This window comes from Oncorhynchus clarkii, chromosome 2 (genome assembly GCF_045791955.1).
Source record: "Oncorhynchus clarkii lewisi isolate Uvic-CL-2024 chromosome 2, UVic_Ocla_1.0, whole genome shotgun sequence".
NCBI lineage: Eukaryota > Metazoa > Chordata > Actinopteri > Salmoniformes > Salmonidae > Oncorhynchus > Oncorhynchus clarkii.
In genome coordinates this window covers 18,805,293-18,829,198 of record NC_092148.1, presented here as the reverse complement: position 1 = coordinate 18,829,198, position 23,906 = coordinate 18,805,293, and the positions used below count along the sequence as shown (strand labels likewise).

The 23,906-nt window shown below is 43.6% G+C and overlaps 1 protein-coding gene across 1 annotated transcript; it reads left to right on the top strand.

Annotated features, from left to right (window-relative positions):
- Window positions 1-1,209: 1,209 nt before the first annotated feature.
- LOC139380126 (uncharacterized) lies at window positions 1,210-2,766 on the top strand. The gene is made up of 2 exons (XM_071122576.1): window positions 1,210-1,344; window positions 1,881-2,766. The coding sequence occupies exon 2, from the start codon at window positions 1,904-1,906 to the stop codon at window positions 2,429-2,431; it is 528 nt and encodes a 175-aa protein (XP_070978677.1). The 5' UTR covers window positions 1,210-1,344; window positions 1,881-1,903; the 3' UTR covers window positions 2,432-2,766.
- Window positions 2,767-23,906: the final 21,140 nt, after the last annotated feature.

The following is a 23,906-nucleotide window of genomic DNA, read 5'->3' as shown; positions in this document are numbered from 1 at the left end:
GCTTTGATATGGCAGAACAAGGTGGATTAAGCAGACAGAAGAGAGCATGCTGTGCTACATTTTCAGGGGCTCCAAGTGTTTACTATACTGACATCTCTCTCTCCCTTCTTCACACTCTCACTTTGTCCCTGTGGGACATTCATTACAGCTTTGTGTCAAAATGTAATAATAGAGACAAACACAAGATATTTTATTCATAAAGTAAACAAGATAGTGATACAAATGTCTGCAAGGAAACGGTTAGCAAGCAATGGATGCTCAAAGACAGATAGGCTGACTCACCAACCCCAGTCATGTTCTCTGTCCCCAGGGGAAAGTAGAATGCTACTCTCAGCCAGGTTGTTATGTGTTTTCCAGTCTCACTGTTATCCACACTAACACATTTGTTTATTTATTAATAAATAAAATGCAAATGAGGAGGAATATTATCAAGGCAAACAAGCACAAATACAAACACAGGGCTGTAAAAAACGCGATATTCATGAAGTCATTTCTAATCCCGTAGAATGGTACTTTGCCAGTAGTGTATAATTCCTCCAGGCCTTTGAAGGTGTTAGACAAAATGGAGTATGGCACCTGGAGAATGGGAGTGATTATACAGTAACAGAATGAAATGTCACTCATGAAAACCTGTAATCCACAGAATGGCTTTTTACTCTTTTCATCTATTTAAATAACTGTTATGGACACAGTAATAGGCCTACAGTACTATACACACTAGGCTACTCTGTATCTACTCTTCTTTATCTCTCTCTCTCTCTCTCTCTCGCTGCGTTAAGTTCTTTCAAATGGATAATGTTTATCAGTAGAAGTGAAAGAGGAAGTCCTGTAATGTTTGCCACTGCATCCTGTGAGAAACAGTATATGCCGATGTAGACAGCTCTTACAAGAGCTGACCTGGATCTATAAAACACAGCTGTTTTCTCACCTTCCGTTTTTTATTTCTTCTCTCTCATTAAACCTGGGTTCAAATGCTATTTGAAATTATTTCAAGTACTTTAGATATGCTTGATTGAGCTTGCAATGCGCAATATAACCTAGAGTATGCGCAAAAGTGCAAATCCTGTCCATCCAGCAATCCAGGCAGGCTTAAGCAAACTCTCATAATACCTGAAATATTTCATATAGTATTTGAACCCAGGCCTGCTTCTCATGCAGTAAGCAGATGCATGCACTGTATACAGTACATGAGCCCTCCCTCAAACACTCATGACAGAACCCGGTCTTCCTCTGCTACAGCAAGGGTCAGGTGCAACACTGCAACCAACACAACCTTATACCACAGTCTTTGAGCAGAGACCTGCAAGCTAAACCTACAGACTCATCCTATAGCGACATTGCAGGGTAAGGAGATTCTAGTGAACTTACTAGAGCAATAAGGATATTCTAGTGAACTTACTAGAGCAATAAGGAGAATCTAGTGAACTTACTAGAGCAATAAGGAGAATCTAGTGAACTTACTAGAGCAATAAGGAGAATCTAGTGAACTTACTAGAGCAATAAGGAGAATCTAGTGAACTTACTAGAGCAATAAGGAGAATCTAGTGAACTTACTAGAGCAATAAGGAGATTCTAGTGAACTTACTAGAGCAATAAGGAGTTTGTAGTGAATTTACTAGAGCAATAAGGAGAATCTAGTGAACTTACTAGAGCAATAAGGAGATTTTAGTGAACTTACTAGAGCAATAAGGAGATTCTAGTGAACTTACTAGAGCAATTGATACATTTTAGTGCTGGATAAAAAACAGATGGAGATTTTCTTGGAAATATCTACAGTTTTGTCGATAATCAAATGTTATCCGTTTTATACATGATAAGCAAATTTTGTCACTATGTTTAGGAAGAATTTATAATATTTTACATGTAATCACTTGTCATAGATAACCCTTAATTGGTGTTCAGCATGGCCAATCACACCAGCGTCCTGAGATGCATCCTGCTACTGCTATTGGCCGTCACTCTGGCCTCGGCTTTGAGGACATTGGACACGAATGAAGAGCTGGAGAAGACTGGCTTCGGGACCCCGCCCCCTCGCCACGGCCTCAAACTACTCCTCTGGTATGTCCAGACCTGCATCGACAACAACATGGTGTCTCTCTGTGACCCCAGGGAGGGAGCATACGGGTTCCATATGTTCAAGAACTATAAACTGTTACTCCCCAAACTGAAAGACCAGAACCTGTACACCTACTACACCATTGGTAACCTCCATTCCCACGGTGCAGAGAACCTGCCCTATGAAGTGAGGCGATACTACGACAAGGACAACCTCCTCAGCAACCAGGACAGGGTGTTGGTGAAGTACAACCAGAACAACAATCACATCGACAAGATCTACATCTCAGAGCACTACAAGCAACGCAAGACCTACATGATCGGGCCCAATCTTCTCTCCTCTCTCAGACAGCCCAGCTGTCTTGCAATGATATGATGTATGAATATCAAATCTGTACATTATGCTTTCACTGTTGTTTTTCTTGCCACAAACCTGATGGCATTACTAAACCTGTAATATGTCAACCTGACTTCATTGGTGATGTGTTTACTGTAACTTTCTGTTTCCTTTACAGACACGCTATAGAAATGCATTTTTACAGACAGAACATTGCGATCCTGAGTGCACTGAAATCAAGTTCATTTATGTCTGCTATAATGGAGGTCAGTTTAGCACATTGACCAATGTCCTTGTTCAATCATTCCTATTGATGTTGATTCAACTGATGACTTACATGACTATAAAATGTGAACGTAATGCAAAAGAGGGTATATTTTTGTTGTTGTTTCCGATTGTTTCATGCTACTTCTTATACAATTTTAGAAGTGATGATCACAGAGTGACAGTGTTCTCTATGCCAGTGGCGGTCGGTTCCTTTCAAGTTGAGGGAGGACGATTATTTTTTTTATGAGCAAGGCCTTATTTCTATTACAGCATATTGGATGACTGTCATTCATATTCCATTCACCCATCTCAAAGTAACATTGATAGGTTTAGGCTACTTACTACATGATACTCAAATTTTCCGTATACATTGACACATTCAATACCACCTTGCACACTCTTGCCTGCATACCACCTTGCACACTCTTGCCTGCATCTAGCTGATCTAGGATGTAACCATAAGTCCAACAGTTGCAAACGAGAGTTTCTATTGGACAAATTCAGGTATGTTTATCCCCATTGTGTTACGTTTGCTTCCGTTTAAGAAATGTTTTCAACAGAATCGGCAGAATGAATAAACCGCGGATCACACACAAAAGCAGTTCACTTTCATAGCAGCCAGATCGTTGTATAAAGATTGTTCAATAATTCCTTATCACACCTACGCGCTCTCCTCCTCTCACCTTTTCCCTTCTCTTGTGTACTTCAGTGCACAACACATCAGCTGTCTGTGACCAGGCGAAAAAACCTTTCCAAGCCAAACATTCATATTACGTCGTTGGTCACCATATTAGCTAACATGAAGTCAACACCATAGCTACAAGAACTAACGCATTAGTAAATCCACTACAATCATGACGTACAGTGTTGCAAGCAGTTTAGCAGTTACACTGGTGGCCCCGGTGGCAATAAATTAATACAACCAAAAGCTTACCTTGACTTGGAAAAGTTCCATAGCCAGCTAGGTAACATAGCATCCTTCTCTGTTTGAGCCGAGTGTTTGAGTAGGCTAACTAGCTAGCTAGCTGCATTTTCAAGCTAAGTAAGTGAAAATGAAAGTGAAAAAATACTAAATATAGCTATATCTCGCTCACTTGCTTCTCCTTCGTTTTTGAAGGAATTAATTTGTTCAAAACTGTTTTCTTTCTCTCTCTTTGGGGTCAACTACTCAGCACATTTTAAGCAGTGCAGTGCAGTGCTAGCTGTAGCTTATGCTTTCATTCTCTCTCATTTTCATTCATTCTCTGATCCTTTGATCGGATGTACAACATGTCAGTTTATGCTGAAAAAGCTTTGATAGGTTGGAGGATATCCTCCGGAAGTTGTCATAATTACTGTGTAAGTCTATGGAAGGGGGTGAGAACCATGAGCCTCCTAGGTTTTGCATTGAAGTCAATGTATGCAGAGGAGGATGGAAACTAGCAGTCCTCCGGCTACACCATGATGCTACCCTACAGAGTGCTGTTGAGGCTACTGTAGTGTTTTTAATCAATTAATTGGTGACGTGAATGTATTTAGTATAGTTTTATCTAAAAAAAAAGATTACTCGTTTAATGTTTTATTTTTATGAAATTCACTAAGGATGGCGGTCCTCCCCTTCTTCCTCTGAGGAGCCTCCACTGCTCTGTGCTCAACCAAGCCTGGCACCACCTTGAAGGGGAAATTTTGGTGGTGGTGTTGTTTCTACTGGGGCTTTTGCAGTGTAATACCAGGTCCTTTGACATAATACCACTTAAGTTTCTGTTCATCGTTTAAAATTAACACTTCTCTATTCACCACTTTCTCCACTCACCCTGAGAGTAATCGTCTTTCCTCAACAGAAAATCGTCTTAGTGTGGCATTAGTTTATCTGTAGTGCAAAGAGAGAGAGAGAGAGGGGGGGGGGGGGGGGGAGAGAGAGGGGGGGAGAGAGAGAGAGAGAGAGAGAGACAGAGAGAGAGAGATTAAAATGGATAGAGAGCTAAAGATATAAAAATTACTCTGTGAACAGCTCATAGAGGATGAGAAATAGCATGTTTACTGAAATGAATAAGGATAGCAGGAGAAACAACCATGAGTAATGGTTTTAGTGTGAGACCAAATGTCCATATGACTGTTTTAATATCCCAGTACACAATATGTAGTGCAATAGTCTACTCAGGTCTGTGGATTGCTATCATAATCTCAGTACAGACCTTTGACCATTATCCAAACAGATGAGTTAAAACATTGGCACAACTCTACATTTAACATATTTCTGTATTTTACTAATAGACAACATTTGAGTTGTTTCCCAGTAAAGAAAAGATGCTATCCTAGTTTTATAGCTATTACACAATACAAGAAAGAATGTAATTTGATCAATTGTAGAATGAGGGAGAAACAGCCTTCTTTCTTCTGCAACCCTCTCTCTCTCTCTCCTCCAAAGCTCCCTACACTCCTACATGAACTCCAGACCTGAGAAAGACTTCTACTCATTCATCTTGAGCTCTGCTATGTTGCCTCAGGGAGGACACCAATTTTGCAGGTGTACTTTTCCTTCAGGCCATATTCAGATTTGATTTGATACTCCCACTGAGAATGTTATGGCGCTCCTGAAAAGAGCCATGGGTAAATAAGTCCAATGTGGCCAGATCATTTATAGGGGCTTCTGTCAATACAAACTGTTGAGGTGTTGATGGGGCTCTGTGTGTGTGTGTGTGTGTGTGTGTGTGTGTGTGTGTGTGTGTGTGTGTGTGTGTGTGTGTGTGTGTGTGTGTGTGTGTGTGTGTGTGTGTGTGTGTGTGTGTGTGTGTGTGTGTGTGTGTGTGTGTGTGTGTGTGTGTGTGTGTGTGTGTGTGTGTGTGTGTGTGTGTGTGTGTTTGTGTGTGTGTGTGTGTGTGTGTGTGTGCGTGCCTGTGTGCTCCTATAAATACATTATGAATTACATCCATTTGTGAGATGTAAGTGTACACACCATGAACACACCCGGCAGAATTAAACACACACACACACACACACACACAAATACACACACACACGAGACAGATCAGTGATGTTCTACATATTATATTCTTCTCTCATCGTCCCTGTGCCTCTGTCTCCCTTTTTGTTCTCTCTAAATGAGAATTAAATCAAGTCAGATTAAAGGCAGCGCTTGGAGGAGCACATGGCTCTGATGTGTCTGTCCATGCTTAACAGGAGACAGGTTTTTCTCTTTCTGCACTAGCTGCCTGGGCGGATGGGGGGAGTCCGTCTGACTCCGAGCAGCTCTTTGACAGAATTCTAAAGCGGCAGAATGAACAGATGTCTCCCAATGATTAATGTGCCTCTCTTCTTCTCCTCTGAAGAGCTGCATGCCTGTGCATCTCTTACCCTTCTCTCTCTTCTCTATCTCTCTCTCCTCCTTCTTATAGTCACTCTGTAAAGCTAGTTTGTTCACTTACTTCTCTCTCTTTCTCTGCCCCCCTCTTGCTCTCTGTCTTTCCCCAAGTTCATCCTTCCTTTAACTCTTATGCCTCTCTTTCTCTTAATCTTGTCTCACAGATATGAAGCCTATCAGAGGTGGGGTTATAGGGCCATGGAGTGATATAAACGTTTTTTTAATGGACAAAATAATGGGTTAGAGTCTTGGAGAGTTAGGCGATGTGTGGTAGGATGATATGAGGTGAGAATATAATATGGGCTGAGATGGCTGTGGATAGTCATGTAGGTTGAGACTGCTTTGTTGAATAGAAATACACTGGGATGATGGTATGTCAGTTCCGCACACATTTCCATAGGAAGGTGCAAATGACATAATGGTAAGTGAGCTATCCCAAAGCTTCCAGAGAGAACAGCACTGGACTGCTTTATTTCATAGATATAGTTACATGCACGTAGCGTGTTGGGGATATGGGGGTAGACAGGCTGTGAAGGACAGAGGATTGTTGAGGGCTCTTGGAATATGACTGGTTAGTGTGTACTGACGATTACACACAAAATCCAAGAAACAGAAACAAAAAGAGGTAAGTCAGGCACTTCTCTCCTTGGAAAGTAGAGGGCAGAATAGCAGTGCGGGTAGGTTTGATGAGACTCATAGTGTAACTCTGACCCCTATTGTTTCTAGAGCAGACCTCCTAGTCATTGGATTGCCTTTTTTAAGACACTTCCCTTTTTCATCACAAACCACATGACAACTGGAGCATTACTCCAACATGTTCCTTTTTTTAAGGGTTTCAGCCCCATTCAAATATTGTTAGAATTTATGAGAGCAAAACACACATAGAGAGACACACACAGAGAGATGCACACATAGAGATGCACACAGAGAGATGCACACATTGTAGCCTATGCTACACTTTACGTCTCTCTCTCTCTTTCTCCCCTCAGTCTCAATCTCTCTATCCATCTCTTTTGAGGCAGGCCTCTCGCAGCAGACCTTTGTCTCCCCCTGCAGGTCAGTCTGAGTATGAGAATGTCTACTACACCGTCTCCTGGGGAAAAGAACATTAAAACCCATACTGCTTGGTAATGAACACCAGCCTATGGTAAAGGGCTCGCATGAAATATTTACACTGCGGTTAATATTTTATATGGCAATTTTGTATTTAAATTGGATTTAATATTTAATATGAATACAGCGCTAAGTGGGGATGACTATTTTCTAAACATCAGTCCAGACATCCTACACATGGTTGGTTGCAGGAGTAAATAGAGGTATGATGGGCATACTGCACATGGACACAGGGGTAGAACACACACACACATGGACATACACACACACTCACACTGTGTAGGTGAGTGAATGTTTAGTTGCACAGTCCAATCCCTTTGAATGAAATGTGCCTATGGACACTGACAGATACATAGCACCATAAAACAAAGCTCAGCGGTTCCTGAAATATGAAATATTAAAACAGAGTTTTCCGCTCAGAGCTTTCTTCTGGCCCTGCAACAAACAATTGCTAAATCCTTTGATGAGTTTCCAAAGACAGTTTTCTTGGAAAATGTACAAATGAGGGTGATTCTAGATAGACAGCATAGACTGTAAAGATTAGTACAGATTTATCTGAAGGAAAACGTCAGGAATTCACAGAATATTTGTGTGTGTGGCGATGGGGAGATGTGATGGAGTGAGTAATGTGAGGATTTCTCATCATTAATATGTGGGTTGTAGAGAACCTGAACTAACTCACCTGATTCACCTAGTCAAGGGCTTGATGATTAGTTGACTATTTGTTTCAGGAGTGCTAGCTGTGGAACAGGTCAAATACATGGAACAGCTGGGGGTAGATGTTTGAGAACCCCTGCAGTACAGTGCAGGGGCAGGGGAGGCCTGCCCTGTAGATATACAGTAGGTAGATGTTTGAGAACCCCTGCAGTACAGTGCAGGGGCAGGGGAGGCCTGCCCTGTAGATATACAGTAGGTAGATATTTGAGAACTCCTGTAGTACAGTGCAGGGGCAGGGGAGGCCTGCCCTGTAGATATACAGTAGGTAGATGTTTGAGAACTCCTGCAGTACAGTGCGGGGGCAGGGGAGGCCTGCCCTGTAGATATACAGTAGGTATATGTTTGAGAACTCCTGCAGTACAGTGCAGGGGCAGGGGAGGCCTGCCCTGTAGATATACAGTAGGTAGATGTTTGAGAACCCCTGCAGTACAGTGCAGGGGCAGGGGAGGCCTGCCCTGTAGATATACAGTAGGTAGATGTTTGAGAACTCCTGCAGTACAGTGCAGGGGCAGGGGAGGCCTGCCCTGTAGATATACAGTAGGTAGATGTTTGAGAACTCCTGCAGTACAGTGCGGGGGCAGGGGAGGCCTGCCCTGTAGATATACAGTAGGTAGATGTTTGAGAACTCCTGCAGTACAGTGCGGGGGCAGGGGAGGCCTGCCCTGTAGATATACAGTAGGTAGATGTTTGAGAACTCCTGCAGTACAGTGCAGGGGCAGGGGAGGCCTGCCCTGTAGATATACAGTAGGTAGATGTTTGAGAACTCCTGCAGTACAGTGCGGGGGCAGGGGAGGCCTGCCCTGTAGATATACAGTAGGTAGATGTTTGAGAACTCCTGCAGTACAGTGCGGGGGCAGGGGAGGCCTGCCCTGTAGATATACAGTAGGTAGATGTTTGAGAACTCCTGCAGTACAGTGCAGGGGCAGGGGAGGCCTGCCCTGTAGATATACAGTAGGTAGATGTTTGAGAACCCCTGCAATACAGTGCAGGGGCAGGGGAGGCCTGCCCTGTAGATATACAGTAGGTAGGTGTGTGGGGCCCGGCTGTCTCTCCTGAATCTCAATTCAACGGCTCAAACACAAGAGGCATGTGGCAGGGTCTACAGTCAATCACGGACTACAGGAAGAAACCCAGCCCAGTCACGGACCAGGATGTCTTGCTCCCAGGCAGACTAAATAACTTTTTTGCCCGCTTTGAGGACAATACAGTGCCACTGACACGGCCTGCAACGAAAACATGCGGTCTCTCCTTCACTGCAGCCGAGGTGAGTAAGACATTTAAACGTGTTAACCCTCGCAAGGCTGCAGGCCCAGATGGCATCCCCAGCCGCGCCCTCAGAGCATGCGCAGACCAGCTGGCCGGTGTGTTTACGGACATATTCAATCAATCCCTATACCAGTCTGCTGTTCCCACATGCTTCAAGAGGGCCACCATTGTTCCTGTTCCCAAGAAAGCTAAGGTAACTGAGCTAAATGACTACCGCCCCGTAGCACTCACATCCGTCATCATGAAGTGCTTTGAGAGACTAGTCAAGGACCATATCACCTCCACCCTACCTGACACCCTAGACCCACTCCAATTTGCTTACCGCCCAAATAGGTCTACAGACGATGCAATCTCAACCACACTGCACACTGCCCTAACCCATCTGGACAAGAGGAATACCTATGTGAGAATGCTGTTCATCGACTACAGCTCGGCATTCAACACCATAGTACCCTCCAAGCTCGTCATCAAGCTCGAGACCCTGGGTCTCGACCCCGCCCTGTGCAACTGGGTACTGGACTTCCTGACGGGCCGCCCCCAGGTGGTGAGGGTAGGCAACAACATCTCCTCCCCGCTGATCCTCAACACTGGGGCCCCACAAGGTTGCGTTCTGAGACCTCTCCTGTACTCCCTGTTCACCCACGACTGCGTGGCCACGCACGCCTCCAACTCAATCATCAAGTTTGCGGACGACACAACAGTGGTAGGCTTGATTACCAACAACGATGAGACGGCCTACAGGGAGGAGGTGAGGGCCCTCGGAGTGTGGTGTCAGGAAAACAACCTCACACTCAACGTCAACAAAACTAAGGAGATGATTGTGGACTTCAGGAAACAGCAGAGGGAACACCCCCCTATCCACATCGATGGAACAGTAGTGGAGAGGGTAGCAAGTTTTAAGTTCCTCGGCATACACATCACAGACAAACTGAATTGGTCCACTCACACAGACAGCATCGTGAAGAAGGCGCAGCAGCGCCTCTTCAACCTCAGGAGGCTGAAGAAATTCGGCTTGTCACCAAAAGCACTCACAAACTTCTACAGATGCACAATCGAGAGCATCCTGGCGGGCTGTATCACCGCCTGGTATGGCAACTGCACCGCCCTCAACCGTAAGGCTCTCCAGAGGGTAGTGAGGTCTGCACAACGCATCACCGGGGGCAAACTACCTGCCCTCCAGGACACCTACACCACCCGATGTCACAGGAAGGCCATAAAGATCATCAAGGACATCAACCACCCGAGCCACTGCCTGTTCACCCCGCTATCATCCAGAAGGCGAGGTCAGTACAGGTGCATCAAAGCTGGGACCGAGAGACTGAAAAACAGCTTCTATCTCAAGGCCATCAGACTGTTAAACAGCCACCACTAACACTGAGTGGCTGCTGCCAACACACTGACACTGACTCAACTCCAGCCACTTTAATAATGGGAATTGATGGGAAATGATGTAAATATATCACTAGCCACTTTAAACAATGCTACCTTATATAAATGTTACTTACCCTACATTATTCATCTCATATGCATACGTATATACTGTACTCTATATCATCGACGGTATCCTTATGTAATACATGTATCACTAGCCACTTTATACTATACTATGCCACTTTGTTTACATACTCATCTCATTTGTACATACTGTACCCGATACCATCTACTGTATCTTGCCTATGCTGCTCTGTACCATCACTCATTCATATATCCTTATGTACATATTCTTTTTCCCCTTACACTGTGTACAAGACAGTAGTTTTGGAATTGTTAGTTAGATTACTTGTTATTACTGCATTGTCGGAACTAGAAGCACAAGCATTTCGCTACACTCGCATTAACATCTGCTAACCATGTGTATGTGACAAATAAAATTTGATTTGATTTGATTTGATTTACGTTTTGACCCTCTGTCATTACAAGGCTGGAGGGAGATCTCCATCTATTTATCACACCGGATCATCAGCCAGTCCTTTGTGTTTTCCTATACCCATCTTCTTCACAGTGATAGCAGTAGGCAGACATTATGCGGTGTGCCCAGAGAGAAAATAATGAAGAGAATCCGCCAGGCTTGAGTGTTCTCTGCCAAAGTGGATGGGCAGAGAGAGCTAATCAATCATGGCTCGTTCAGTTAGAACGAGGATAAAGGAGGTGACGTCTGGAGGGACCGTTAGCCTTCTCACTCTGACGAGGCTCATTCCTTAACAGCTCTATGTACATTACAATGTGAATATTAACATGCTGGCTTAATGTCTGCCTTCATTTACATTTAACTAGATTCCATGACATTCTGTATAAACACATCCTGGAGAGCTTGGTTCTGGTATTTTGCTGATTTGTTCTCTCATACTATGATAGGAGAGCAGATACAGACCTCCCATATAGACATGGTAATCATGATTGCATAACAACAGTCATTACATAATTTATCATTGCAACGATGAAATGATGGCTGCAATCAATTTATGAGGGTTTTGGTTTGTTAGAAAACACAAAGGTGTGCTTGCATACCTTTGTGGCAGCGGTAAAAAGGAAATCCAATCTGCATCCCTCTTTCTGGGATGACCACTGCAAAGTCTCTCCATCTCCCTCTCCATCTTGCTCTTTGCTCATAGGCGATTCTCACACTATTATTGTCTGGCCAACCTGGGGAAGTAACCTAAAGCCATCTCATTAATCCAATGTGATCTGACCAGGGACAATCATGCAGGATTGAGGCATTGCAATCTCTCAAACAGCAAAGTTCTGGGGAACCTCATAGATTCTCTGTGTATTTTAATTCCATAAATCAAAAAACAGGATGTGGGGGGTACAGAAAAAAGACACTAGTCACTTACAACGCCTCACACCCTCCACTTCCCCTCCTCTAAAGAATCAACAGATTATGTATGGATATGAATCAGAATGAATATGGGTGGGGGGCATAGGGTGGCATGGGAGGGCAGTAGAAACGGTTGTCCAGTTAGTAGTGTGAGTCAGAGATGAGAAAGAGATCCCAATGTCACCCAGTGACAGGAGAGAACAGCGTCTTCATTAGGGCGGTGAGTTGTCCTCGCATTTACATCAGAACCGGGGCAGACAAGAAGAGAGGAGAGCAGCTTCAGTGGCGCGCTAACCAGCATTCCTCCCCTAATCACTCACTCAGTTATCATAGTCAGACAGGTCCGGCGATCGTACTAATGGCACTTGAGATGTCTATGTCTCTGCATTAAACATTCATTTAACTGATCAGGGAGAGAGTGATGAGTGTCACACACTCGCTCGCATGTTGGCTCTCCCCTAATTTCCGGTCTGTTCTCTTCTTACCCATCCCTCGCTGTATTTATCAAGGCTATAATGCAGCAAAGATGGCATGGATGATGAGCGGGCTGAGAGGGAGGGACATGCCATGCGTCTCTGATTGCCTCCGGGGTTGCTAAGGTCATGTGTTATTGCATTGTTACCATAATATCATCTCTAATGTGACTCCCGGCCCCTGCCTCTATAGTGAGACTCATCATTCAGGGCCCAGCCTCTATAGTGAGCTTCATCATTCAGGGCCCAGCCTCTATAGCGAGCCTCATCATTCAGGGCCCAGCCTCTATAGTGAGACTCATCATTCAGGGCCTAGCCTCTATAGTGAGACCTCATCATTCAGGGACCAGCCTCTATAGTGAGACTCATCATTCAGGGCCCAGCCTCTATAGTGAGACTCATCATTCGGGGCCCAGGCTCTATAGTGAGACTCATCATTCTGGGCCCAGGCTCTATAGTGAGACTCATCACTCAGGGCCCAGGCTCTATAGTGAGACTCATCATTCAGGGCCACTTGATATTTCCAGCCAAAGAGCAATATCAAGACCTGATTCAAGTGCTGAAGCTTGAGTACTGTCCTGTAAATCTGTCATTTAAACTTCACAGGGCGTTTTGCATGCAACCATGTCACTTAAGAATTAATATGTCCCTTTAATAGGGAGAAAAATAACATAGATTGCACGCTATATAACTCTATTATACTAAATAAACCACTCCTAAGACTCTTTAGTTCTCTCCTCCTCAAAGTTCTCATATCGAGCACTGAGTAATCTCATTTACATGCAGAGACAGTCTCCCCATCCCCAAAACCTTGCAATTCAAAGGCCCTAGCTGCACTTAGCAATTTTAATTAAAAGTTATTTAATCCAATCGGGACGTAATCACCTCAAATTAAGCTCTGCTTTTCTTTGTCTGAAATTGTCTTTGTCTCTATTGGGTTGAGCAGTGAGAATACTTTGCCTCGGTAGAAGTATGTGTCAGTGAACCGTGGTGGGAGGGGAGGTGGTCCTGCCTTGCTCTCAGAAGACCTGTGTGTTAAGCATGGAAATGTCACTGAAACTAGAACAGGGAACGTGAAGGTTAGCATTTGCTATGGAAAGACATGTCATCCTGAAGCACAACACCTGGTATCCTTGACAAAAGCTGATGAATATGATGTGCGTGTGTGTGTGTGTGTGTGTGTGTGTGTGTGTGTGTGTGTGTGTGTGTGTGTGTGTGTGTGTGTGTGTGTGTGTGTGTGTGTGTGCTTGTGCATGTGCATTTGTATGAGGGTGTATGAGTGTGTGTGACTGAGAGAGAGAGTGTGTGAGAGAGAAAGGACAGTGAGAAGAGGAGGAAGGTGAGAACAGAGTTTAAATGGATCTGTCCTGGCCTCTAAGGGAGTCTATTAGATTACCACTGATCTCTCATGGTGACAGCCCACAGATTCACAACTTTGGAGGACACACAGAGAAGTATTCACAGCTCAACACTGCCCTCCAATGGAGTGAACTAAGATCAAATACTTGGAAACATAGTAGGCCTTTTTCCCCCACTGACAATTAGGCTGGACTGCAATTTAGTCATCACTCTTCATTTATGATGCCAAGGGAGGCCTATGTATTTACTGTTACAATAAGCCTACCAGAGATTTGATTAAAGAAGTTAAACTCTATCCGTTAGTGCCTTGTTTCCAGGACAAATGTAATTCAGAATAGTCATATAGTCAGAATAGTCATTTGTTGCTCCAACATAACTGTATCGATGAGTTGCCTTTCACTGCTTTGGTTAATTGTTTGGCCAGTGTCTGTTTCACCTTTGGTTCTTAAAGATTCAGGCATATTCTTAGATGTCACTGTTTAAATGAATGCTCTTTGCCGTTCATGTTGTAGCGACCTTAACCCAACACCTAGCAACCTCATCAAGAGATTCAGACCTCTTGCTGTAATGGTTAAGGTGTTGGCTTGACAGTTGTTGGACTAGGGTTCAAGTTCCAGTTGGGGCTACCTCTAAATTTGTTAGTGAGACCATCAGAGAGGTGTGTACACGTGACGAGAGACTTGGTATAGAGAAGTGTGGGGACACGCTCTCCCGAAGGAAAGGGGGTAATGTAGTGACCTTAATTAACCCAACACCTAGCAACCTTGTCAATGGGTTTGGACCTCATGGTGTAACGGTTAAGGTGTTGCATTGACAGTCGCTGGACCTGGGTTTTAGTCCCGGTTCACTACATTTTTGTCAGAGGTGGGAGGGCGCCAGTGAGGTCATCATAGAGGTGTGTATACTTGAGAGACTTGATATGGAGAGAAATAGTAATGGTGTCTTTTTGTAAGCACTAACTCTGCTATGGTTCGTTGCATAGCCGCGGGAAGTAGTTTGTGGGTGGGGGTGCTGCAATTTGCCTGCGCTGAAAATGTCTATATCTGTCTGCTAATACAGGACTAGTAAAGGCCCAGTGGAGTACTTTTGTGAATTGTTTTTAACTAAATGTATTTGAGTATTTACCAGCATTTGTAACTTGAGTCTGATAATTATCTGTATAAAACAGTTAATCTGATAATACTTCTGGAAAATAAAAAAACTGTTGTTCATATGTTTTTCAGTTTCTTGAAATACTTCATTCTATGTGAGAACTTAATGGTCTATTTGTTCCTTTCCCACACACTCATCCAGAGCGACTTACAGTAATGAGTGCATCAATGTTCATAGGTTTTCATACTGGTCCCACATGGGAATTGAACCTACAACCCTAACATTGCAAGTGCCATGCTCTACCAACTGAACCACTTCATCACATCATCATAATTCACTTGTCGTCCCAATATGCTCAATTACTGTATTGTGCATTGTTTTTCTTCAAGGTGATGTGAAGTCCACAGGTACAAACCCAGATGCCAAGCCTATGTACAATGTACTAAACTATTGAGTCCTGCAAGATACTTTTCTTAGTTAAACAACTACCTTTTTTGTCAAAGCAGATATGCTGTAAAAAAGGTTTTGGCCCATTTTACAGGCGTCTATATTGGTTTGCTAATACAAGCAAAGGCCCATTGCACAACTTTGGTAAAAAAATATTTTTTTAATTATAAAAAAAATGATTGTATTATTTTTATTCTTCTGATTTTTCAGGGGGTGCCTCAGCACCCTCCGCAACCCCTACTTCCCGTGGGTATGGTTCGTTGGACAAAGCCTATGGGGAAAATTAATGGCATTTTCGAAGGGTTTTGGGATAAAGGCTAAAAATAAGGTCTGTGGTCAACACAGGCTTAGAAGATTTTATGTTTTGAAGAATTTATGTAATGATAAACAACACAAAGCACATAAAGGATTCATAATTCATAAAGGTCATGTTAACCGACTGCTATTATCTCATAGAACAAAACTTAAGCCTGTGTTAACCTCAGACCTTATTTTTGCAGTTTATTCTAAAACTCTATTCATTCCTAATTTCATTTTTCACATAGGGATGGCTGAAGGAAAAACAGAGGTAACTTATTTCCGGGTTTTAGGACTACAAGCTGGCAAGTTCTATAGAGAAGCGTGGGGACACGCTCTCCTGAAGAGAGGGAGTAATGTAGCGAGCAATCTTAACCCAACACCAAACAATCTTAACCCAACACCAAGCAATCTTAACCCAACACCAAGCAATCTTAACCCAACACCAAGCAATCTTAACCCAACACCAAGCAATCTTAACCCAACACCAAGCAATCTTAACCCAACACCAATCAATCTTAACCCAACACCAAGCAATCTTAACCCAACACCAAGCAATCTTAACCCAACACCAAGCAATCTCATCAAGGGGTTCAGACCTCTTGGCGTAATGGTTAAGTAGTTTCATTGACAGTCGCTGGACTCAGGTTTGAGAGTCCAGGTCTGGGCTACCCCCAAATCCGCTATAATGTTTTGAGCATTATTAAGTACATTTTAGGAGTTTAACCAGGTGGAAGAATTGGCAGCAACCAAACAAACTGCCGCCCAAAATTTACTGCAGCCATACCGGATGTAAAATCTATTTTTTTAAATAGCCCAGAGACTGTAAAATAGCCATGCATCCAAAAGACTAGCCTACCAAATAAACAGCAACAATGTGGGTTTTAACCAATGATGTGTATAAACCGTGTATAACTGACAGGCGGCGCTGTATTGAAGCCACCGGACAGCCATCTTGGCACTCCTCCTCAGTCATCAACAGTTTATGCTCCTCAACTGAATCTCGCTCAATTAATTAATGAGACTACAAGACCGAATCCCAGAGCACCTAACAAATCAGCGCTATTGGACCTTATTCTAACAAAGACCCCTCACAAATACACATCGACTGGTATATTCTGTAATGATGTCAGAGATCGCTGTGCAATAGCTTGTGTTAGATATACAAAAATGATCAATGCCAAACCCCGTTATATTTAAAATAATTTTTAGACTATTTGATGAACAAGCGTTCTTACATGATCTGTACCATAATATTGACAGAGTAAGTCTGATTCCTGATGTTGACATTGCCTGGGACTGTTTTTTATTACATTTGTAATTTAGAATCAGTGGAAGGGCCAATCCCTGTTTTTCAGATAACTTGGCAGAATTGATTAGAAAGAGCAATATCTCTTGGGCTCAAGCTAAACATACAAATGCTCCTGTTGACTGAGCCTCCTTCAGAGAGCAAAGAAACAAATGCGCAGGTTTGATCAGGAAGTCCAAATCAGATTACCATTTAAAAGCAGTCACAGAGAACCTAAATAACCCTACCAAGTTCTGGAATCAAATCAGTGTCAGGTTGTAATGTATCCTCTGGCCTTCCTGACCATTTAATGATGGATTCTAATGACGTGAAGGATACAGCCAATATTGTAGGGGTTTTTAAAACTTCTTAGGGATAGGGGGCAGTACTCGGAAGTTTGGATGACTGAGGTGTCCAAAGTAAACTGCCTGTTACTCAGGCCCAGAAGCTAGGATATGCATATAATTGTTAAAATAATGTCTGTGAGTATAACAGAACTGATATGGCAGACAAAAAAACAAGGAGAATCCATCCAGATTTGCATTTTTTTAGCTCACCACTCATTGAAATGGCTGTCTATGGGAAAATCAATGGAATACCTCCCAGACTGCAGTTCCCAGGGCTTCCAGTAGATGGCAACAGTCTTTAGATAGAGTTTCAGGCTTGTTTTTTGAAAAATGAGCTAGAATTTGTAGTTGTTCTAGGTGGCTCCTATTTTGGCTGTAGTATTGAGTTGCGCGTGGATGAGGGTGCTCAATTCGTTATTTATCTCCGGTAACGAACATACTATTCTCCTTCTTAAATTGTATCGATAATTTACATATTAGGGTACCTGAGGATTGATTAGAAACGTTGTTTGGACTAAGTTTATTGGTAACTTTTGGGATTTATTTGTATGCATTTTGAACAAAGGAAACAGGTGGCTTACTGAATCAAGCGCGCCAACTAAACTTACTTTTTGGGGATATAAAGAAGGACTTGTTTGGAAAATGTTTGTAATGCTTTTGTAGTGGGGCGCTGTCCTCAGATAATCACATGTTATGCTTTCGTCGTAAAGCCTTTTTGAAATCTGACAAAGTGGCTGGATTAACAGGAAGTTAAGCTTTTAAACGATGTAAAACACTTGTATTTTCATGAATGTTTAATATTATGAATTTTTAATTTCGCGCTCTGCAATTTCATAGGATGTTGTCGAGGTGAGGCGCTAGCAGCACGCCTAGCCCAAAGTTAACAAGCACTTCATATCTGCTGGTTCAGCCTTTGATAATGGTTGGGCCCAGGCCTCTAATGTAAGCTCTGTTACAGTCACCTATGATATAGGCCCTCGTGAACCATTTTAACTTTGATCCTGTTTCTTATGCTGAGGTCTATAAAGCACTAAAGGCAATAGACAGTAAAAAGTCTGCAGGTCCAGACAACCTGGACCCCTACCTCTTAAAGGTAGCAGCTGGTATCATTACTATACCTGTGGCTCACATTTTCAACTTGAGTTGGATGACAAGTTGTCCTTTAAAGTTCAAGTGGATAATCTTGTGACAAAGCTTAAATTGAAATTGGGTTTTTATTTTCATAATAAGGCTTGCTTCCCGCGTATGGCTAGAAAGAAGCTTGTTGAGGCCCCTTTTCTCTCTGTAATTGATTATGGTGACTTGTTGTATATGCATGCAACCTCATCAGTCTTACTGGACTCTGTTTATCATGCATCCTTGCGCTTTATTACAAATACCAAGTCACTCACCCACCATTGTACATTGTACCAAATGGTAGGTTGGACCTCACTTTATACAAAACCCTTTTGGGCAAACTCTCTCTTTACCTCTGTAGTCTGGTCTCCTTCACCACAGTAGTTACCATACCCGGTCTGCTAGGTGGTTGCTACTTAAAGTCCCCAGGACATTCACAGTATTAGGCAAGACTTCCTTCTCTTCTTGTGCACCAGACGCATGGAATAGTCTACAATTCATGCTTCATCTAGATATGTTAGTGCCACTGAATGAATTTAAAATATTGATGGGACACTGAGGAGTGTAACTGCTTTTTTTTAGGTTGGATAATATTGTGGAATTGAATTTTGGTATGTTTTAATTCTGTCATGCATTGATTGTTGCTGCCTTCTTGGCCAGGTCTCCCTTGAAAAAGAGACCCTGGGTCTCAATGGGCTTTTCCTGGTAGAATAAAGGTTAAATAAATTTAAAAATTATTGTATTACTTGGGAAGCTATAGAAATGCATGTATTAATGTCTACAGACGTTCTTGTCATGTGTATTCTATTATATACACCTTAATGCGTACTTTTACATTATAATATATAAGCTTCAAATAAAGAAAATACAGATTATAAAAATATATTCTGTGTGTATATATATATATATATATATATATATATATATATATATATATATATATGTATATATATATATATATACAGTACCAGTCAAACGTTTGGATAAACCTACTCATTCAAGGGTTTTTCTTCATTTGTACTGTTTTCTATTATGTAGAATAATAGTGAAGACATCAAAACTATGAAATAACACATATGGAATCATGTAGTAACCAAAAAAGTGTTAAACAAATCAAATATATTTTATATTTGAGATTCTTCAAAGTAGCCACCCTTCACCTTGATGACAGCTTTGCACACTCTTGCATTCTCTTAACCAGCTTCATGAGGTAGTCACCTGAAATTGTTATATATATATATATATATATATATATATATATATATATATATATATATATATACACACACACACACACACACACACACATTTTCCTTAATGTTACTGTCCCAACTACACCAAAAAATACTTAAATACATTTAATTTTGTCCTTAACACATGTAATTGAAATACTGTATAATTCCATTCATTCCTTTGGAGGAGGGTTTCCTGCTATAGAGGGAGTGCCAATATGGCCGACCGGTTGGCTTCAAAGCTTCTCAATGGCCAATACATAGAATCATAAATTCAGGGTTTTTAATACTTTATTGGCTGAAAATTCAATGTCTGTGTTTGAATGTGTTGCTCATCTATCCAGGAGGAAAACACTCAGAGATTGACACAGACAGGAAATAAAACATACCCTTCTCACGCTAAATAATTTTCTGATATGTGAAATAATTATGAATGGACAGATTTTAAAAGGGAAATAGATATACGAGCAATTAGAAACGGTGATGGTGATTGGTCCGTTATCCGGTGATTGGTTCCGTTATCGTGTCTCTGAATAGCCAACCAATGGGCTTAGAGGTCTCACCCGTTTGTGTCGCGGGAACTTTATGGAGCTATGACCACAAAATGCTTGTTAGCTTAGGGTGACCAGACGTCCCCATTTTTGGTGGCCTGTCCCCGGCTGGAGCTGTCCCCGTTTTTAACTGTACGTTAAAAACAGACTGAGTGAAATAATATTATACGTGGCAAGACCAGGCATCAGAGCCTACCGGTTGACGTCTCAATCGCGTTGTGCTTGTTTAGGCTAACAGAGGGGGCTGCTCGATATATCAGCTTCTTTCATTCTTCTTCTTCTACTAACTACTTGCTCGCAATAGTTTTAGAGAAAACTGCTGTGGAAAACTCGGCCAGAAGCTAGCAAGTGTCAAGTGAATCCATAACATCGCCACAAACAAAGAAAGTTACACTCGTTTGAGATACTAGCTAATGATGTTATAATGTCACAATTTATTATATAGATAGATGCTCTGCTTTATAAGGTTTTAAATAGGTTATGCTAGCTAACGTTAGCTATGTAGACTAAGTTAGCTAGCTAGGTTAGCCAGCTACTGTCATGGTAGCTAGGTTAAAAAAACGTTCACATGTAAACATGCAGTGGACGGGCTATTTTGAAAATATGATTATATTAAATGAATGCACAATTAATTATTATAATATTTATTTGCAGATTACAATTTTAATGGTTTGGCATTATAAGTAGTGTGAAAATATATTTGGACATTTTCATGGATAACATTAGCATAACGTTTTCTGTTAAGAGAGTGGAGGAAGACTGGGTAGGAAGAAGAGTGAAGGAGACAGGAGGAAAGGTAAAGATATGATTACAGAGCCTGCCAATTTATTATTGCAAACTATTTTTTGGGATAAAAAACAAAAATGAGGCAAGCAATGGGAATCTGTTAACCAAAGTATTTTATCTAATAGTGTACTATTTATTATTAAAGATTGGAGAAGGAAAAATGAAGGGAGTAAAGAGAGTGAAGTGAGGAGAGTGTGGAAGAGTGATGTGGAAAGGTAAAGAGAAGGAAAGGAAGAAAGAGCAGGAAGATGAGTGGAGAAAGATTGGAGGAGAAGAAAAAGTTAAGAGTAAGAAGAGTGACACAGGGAGAGTGAAGAAGAGCAGACAGAGGAGGTACAATGGCTCTTTCCAAGAAACGCAAATGCCATTTTAATGACAACATGATGAGAGAATTTCCATTTATACGCTAAGGTCAAGACGATAGAATGGTTCACTGCACCCTTTGTAATTCCTCTTTTTCAATTGGCAGCGGGGGAAGAACGGCAGTGTGTAACGGTTTTCTTGATGAGAAGGAGAGTCGGACCAAAATGCGGCGTGTAGATTGCGATCCATGTTTATTGTGACTATAGCAACACGAATCTAAATACAAACAGTGCAAAATAATAAACGTAATGAAAACCGAAACAGCCTAAACTGGTGCAAACTAACACTAAGGACAATCACCCACAAACACACAGTGAAACCCAGGCTACCTAAATATGGTTCCCAATCAGAGACAATGACTAACACCTGCCTCTGATTGAGAACCATATCAGGCCAGACATAGAAATAGACAAACAAGACATCCAACATAGAATGCCCACCCAGTTCACGTCCTGACCAACACTAAAACAAGGAAAACACACACGAACGATGGTCAGAACGTGACAGTACCCCCCCTCCAAGGTGCGGACTCCGGACGCACAACTTAAACCTATGGGGGAGGGTGTGGGTGGGCATCTGTCCGCGGTGGCGGCTCTGGCGCTGGACGTGGACCCCACTCCATAACAGTTTTAGTCCACCTCCTTAGCGTCCCTAGATAGGTTACCCTCCTTAAAGACCGCTCGGGACAGAGGGGCAGCTCGGGACAGAGGTAGCTCGGGACTGATGGGTAGCTCAGCACTGAGAGGAAGCTCAGCACTGAGAGGAAGCTCAGCACTGAGAGGAAGCTCAGGCAGGTGGTTGGATCCGGCAGATCCTGGCTGGCTGGCGGTTCTGGAAGATCCTGGCTGACTGGCGGATCCGGAAGAGTCTGGTCGACTGGCGGATCTGGAAGAGTCTGGTCGACTGGCGGATCTGGAAGAGTCTGGTCGACTGGCAGATCTGGAAGAGTCTGGTCGACTGGCAGATCTGGAAGAGTCTGGTCGACTGGCTGCTCTGGCTGCTCCATGCTGACTGGCTGCTCCATGATGACTGGCAGCTCTGGCTGCTCCATGCTGACTGGCTGCTCCATGCTGACTGGCAGCTCTGGCTGCTCCATGCTGACTGGCTGCTCTGGCTGCTCCATGCTGACTGGCTGCTCCATGCTGACTGGCAGCTCTGGCTGCTCCATGCTGACTGGCTGCTCTGGCTGCTCCATGCTGACTGGCTGCTCCATGCTGACTGGCTGCTCCATGCTGACTGGCGGCCCTGGCTGCTCCATACTGACTGGCGGCCCTGGCTGCTCCATGCTAACTGGCAGCTCTGGCGGCTCCTTGCAGACTGGCAGCTCTGGCGGCTCCTTGCAGACTGGCAGCTTTGGCGGCATCCTGCAGAAAGGCAGCTCTGGCGGCTCCTTGCAGACTGGCAGCTCCTTGCAGACTGGCAGCTCTATGCAGACTGGCAGCTCCTTGCAGACTGGCAGCTCCTTGCAGACTGGCAGCTCCTTGCAGACTGGCAGCTCTATGCAGACTGGCAGCTCTATGCAGACTGGCAGCTCCATGCAGACTGGCAGCTCCATGCAGACTGGCAGTTCTGAACAGGCGGGAGACTCCGGCAGCGCTGTAGAGGAAGGCTCTGGCAGCGCTGGACAGGCGAGGCGCACTGTAGGCCTGATGCGTGGTGCTGGCACTGGTGGTACTGGGCCGAGGACACGCACAGGAAGCCTGGTGCGGGGAGCTGCTACCGGAGGGCTGGGGTGTGGAGGTGGTACTGGAAAAACCGGACCGTGCAGGCGCACTGGAGCTCTTGAGCACCGAGCCTGCCCAACCTTACCTGGTTGAATGCTCACGGTCGCCCTGCCAGTGCGGCGAGGTGGAATAGCCCGCACTGGGCTATGCAGGCGAACCGGAGACACCGAGCGCAAGGCTGGTGCCATGTAAGCCGGCCCAAGGAGACGCACTGGGGACCAGCTGCATAGAGCCGGCTTCATGGCATTAGGCTCGACGCTAAATCTAGCCCGGCCGACACGCGGAGCTGGAATATACCACACCGGGCTATGCACCCGCACTGGAGACACAGTGCGCACCACTGCATAACACGGTGCCTGTCCGGTCTCTCTAGCCCCCCGGTAAGCACAGGGAGTCTGCCCAGGTCTCCTACCTGACGTAGCCATACTCCCTGTTAGCCCCCCCCCAAGAAATTTTTGGGGCTGCCTCTCGGGCTTCCTTGCCAGCCGTGTTCCCTCATATCGCCGGCTCCTCTCTCCGGCTGCCTCTGCTCTCCTAAGTGCCTCCACCTGTTCCCATGGGAGGCGATCTCTTCCAGCCAGTATCTCCTCCCAAGTGTAACAGCCCTTGCCATCCAAAACGTCCTCCCATGTCCATTCCTCTTTACGCTGCTGTTGCTGCCTGTTGACACGCTGCTTGGTCCGTTGGTGGTGGGTGATTCTGTAACGGTTTTCTTGATGAGAAGGAGAGTCGGACCAAAATGCGGCGTGTAGATTGCGATCCATGTTTATTGTGACTATAGCAACACTAATCTAAATACAAACAGTGCAAAATAATAAACGTAATGAAAACCGAAACAGCCTAAACTGGTGCAAACTAACACTAAGGACAATCACCCACAAACACACAGTGAAACCCAGGCTACCTAAATATGGTTCC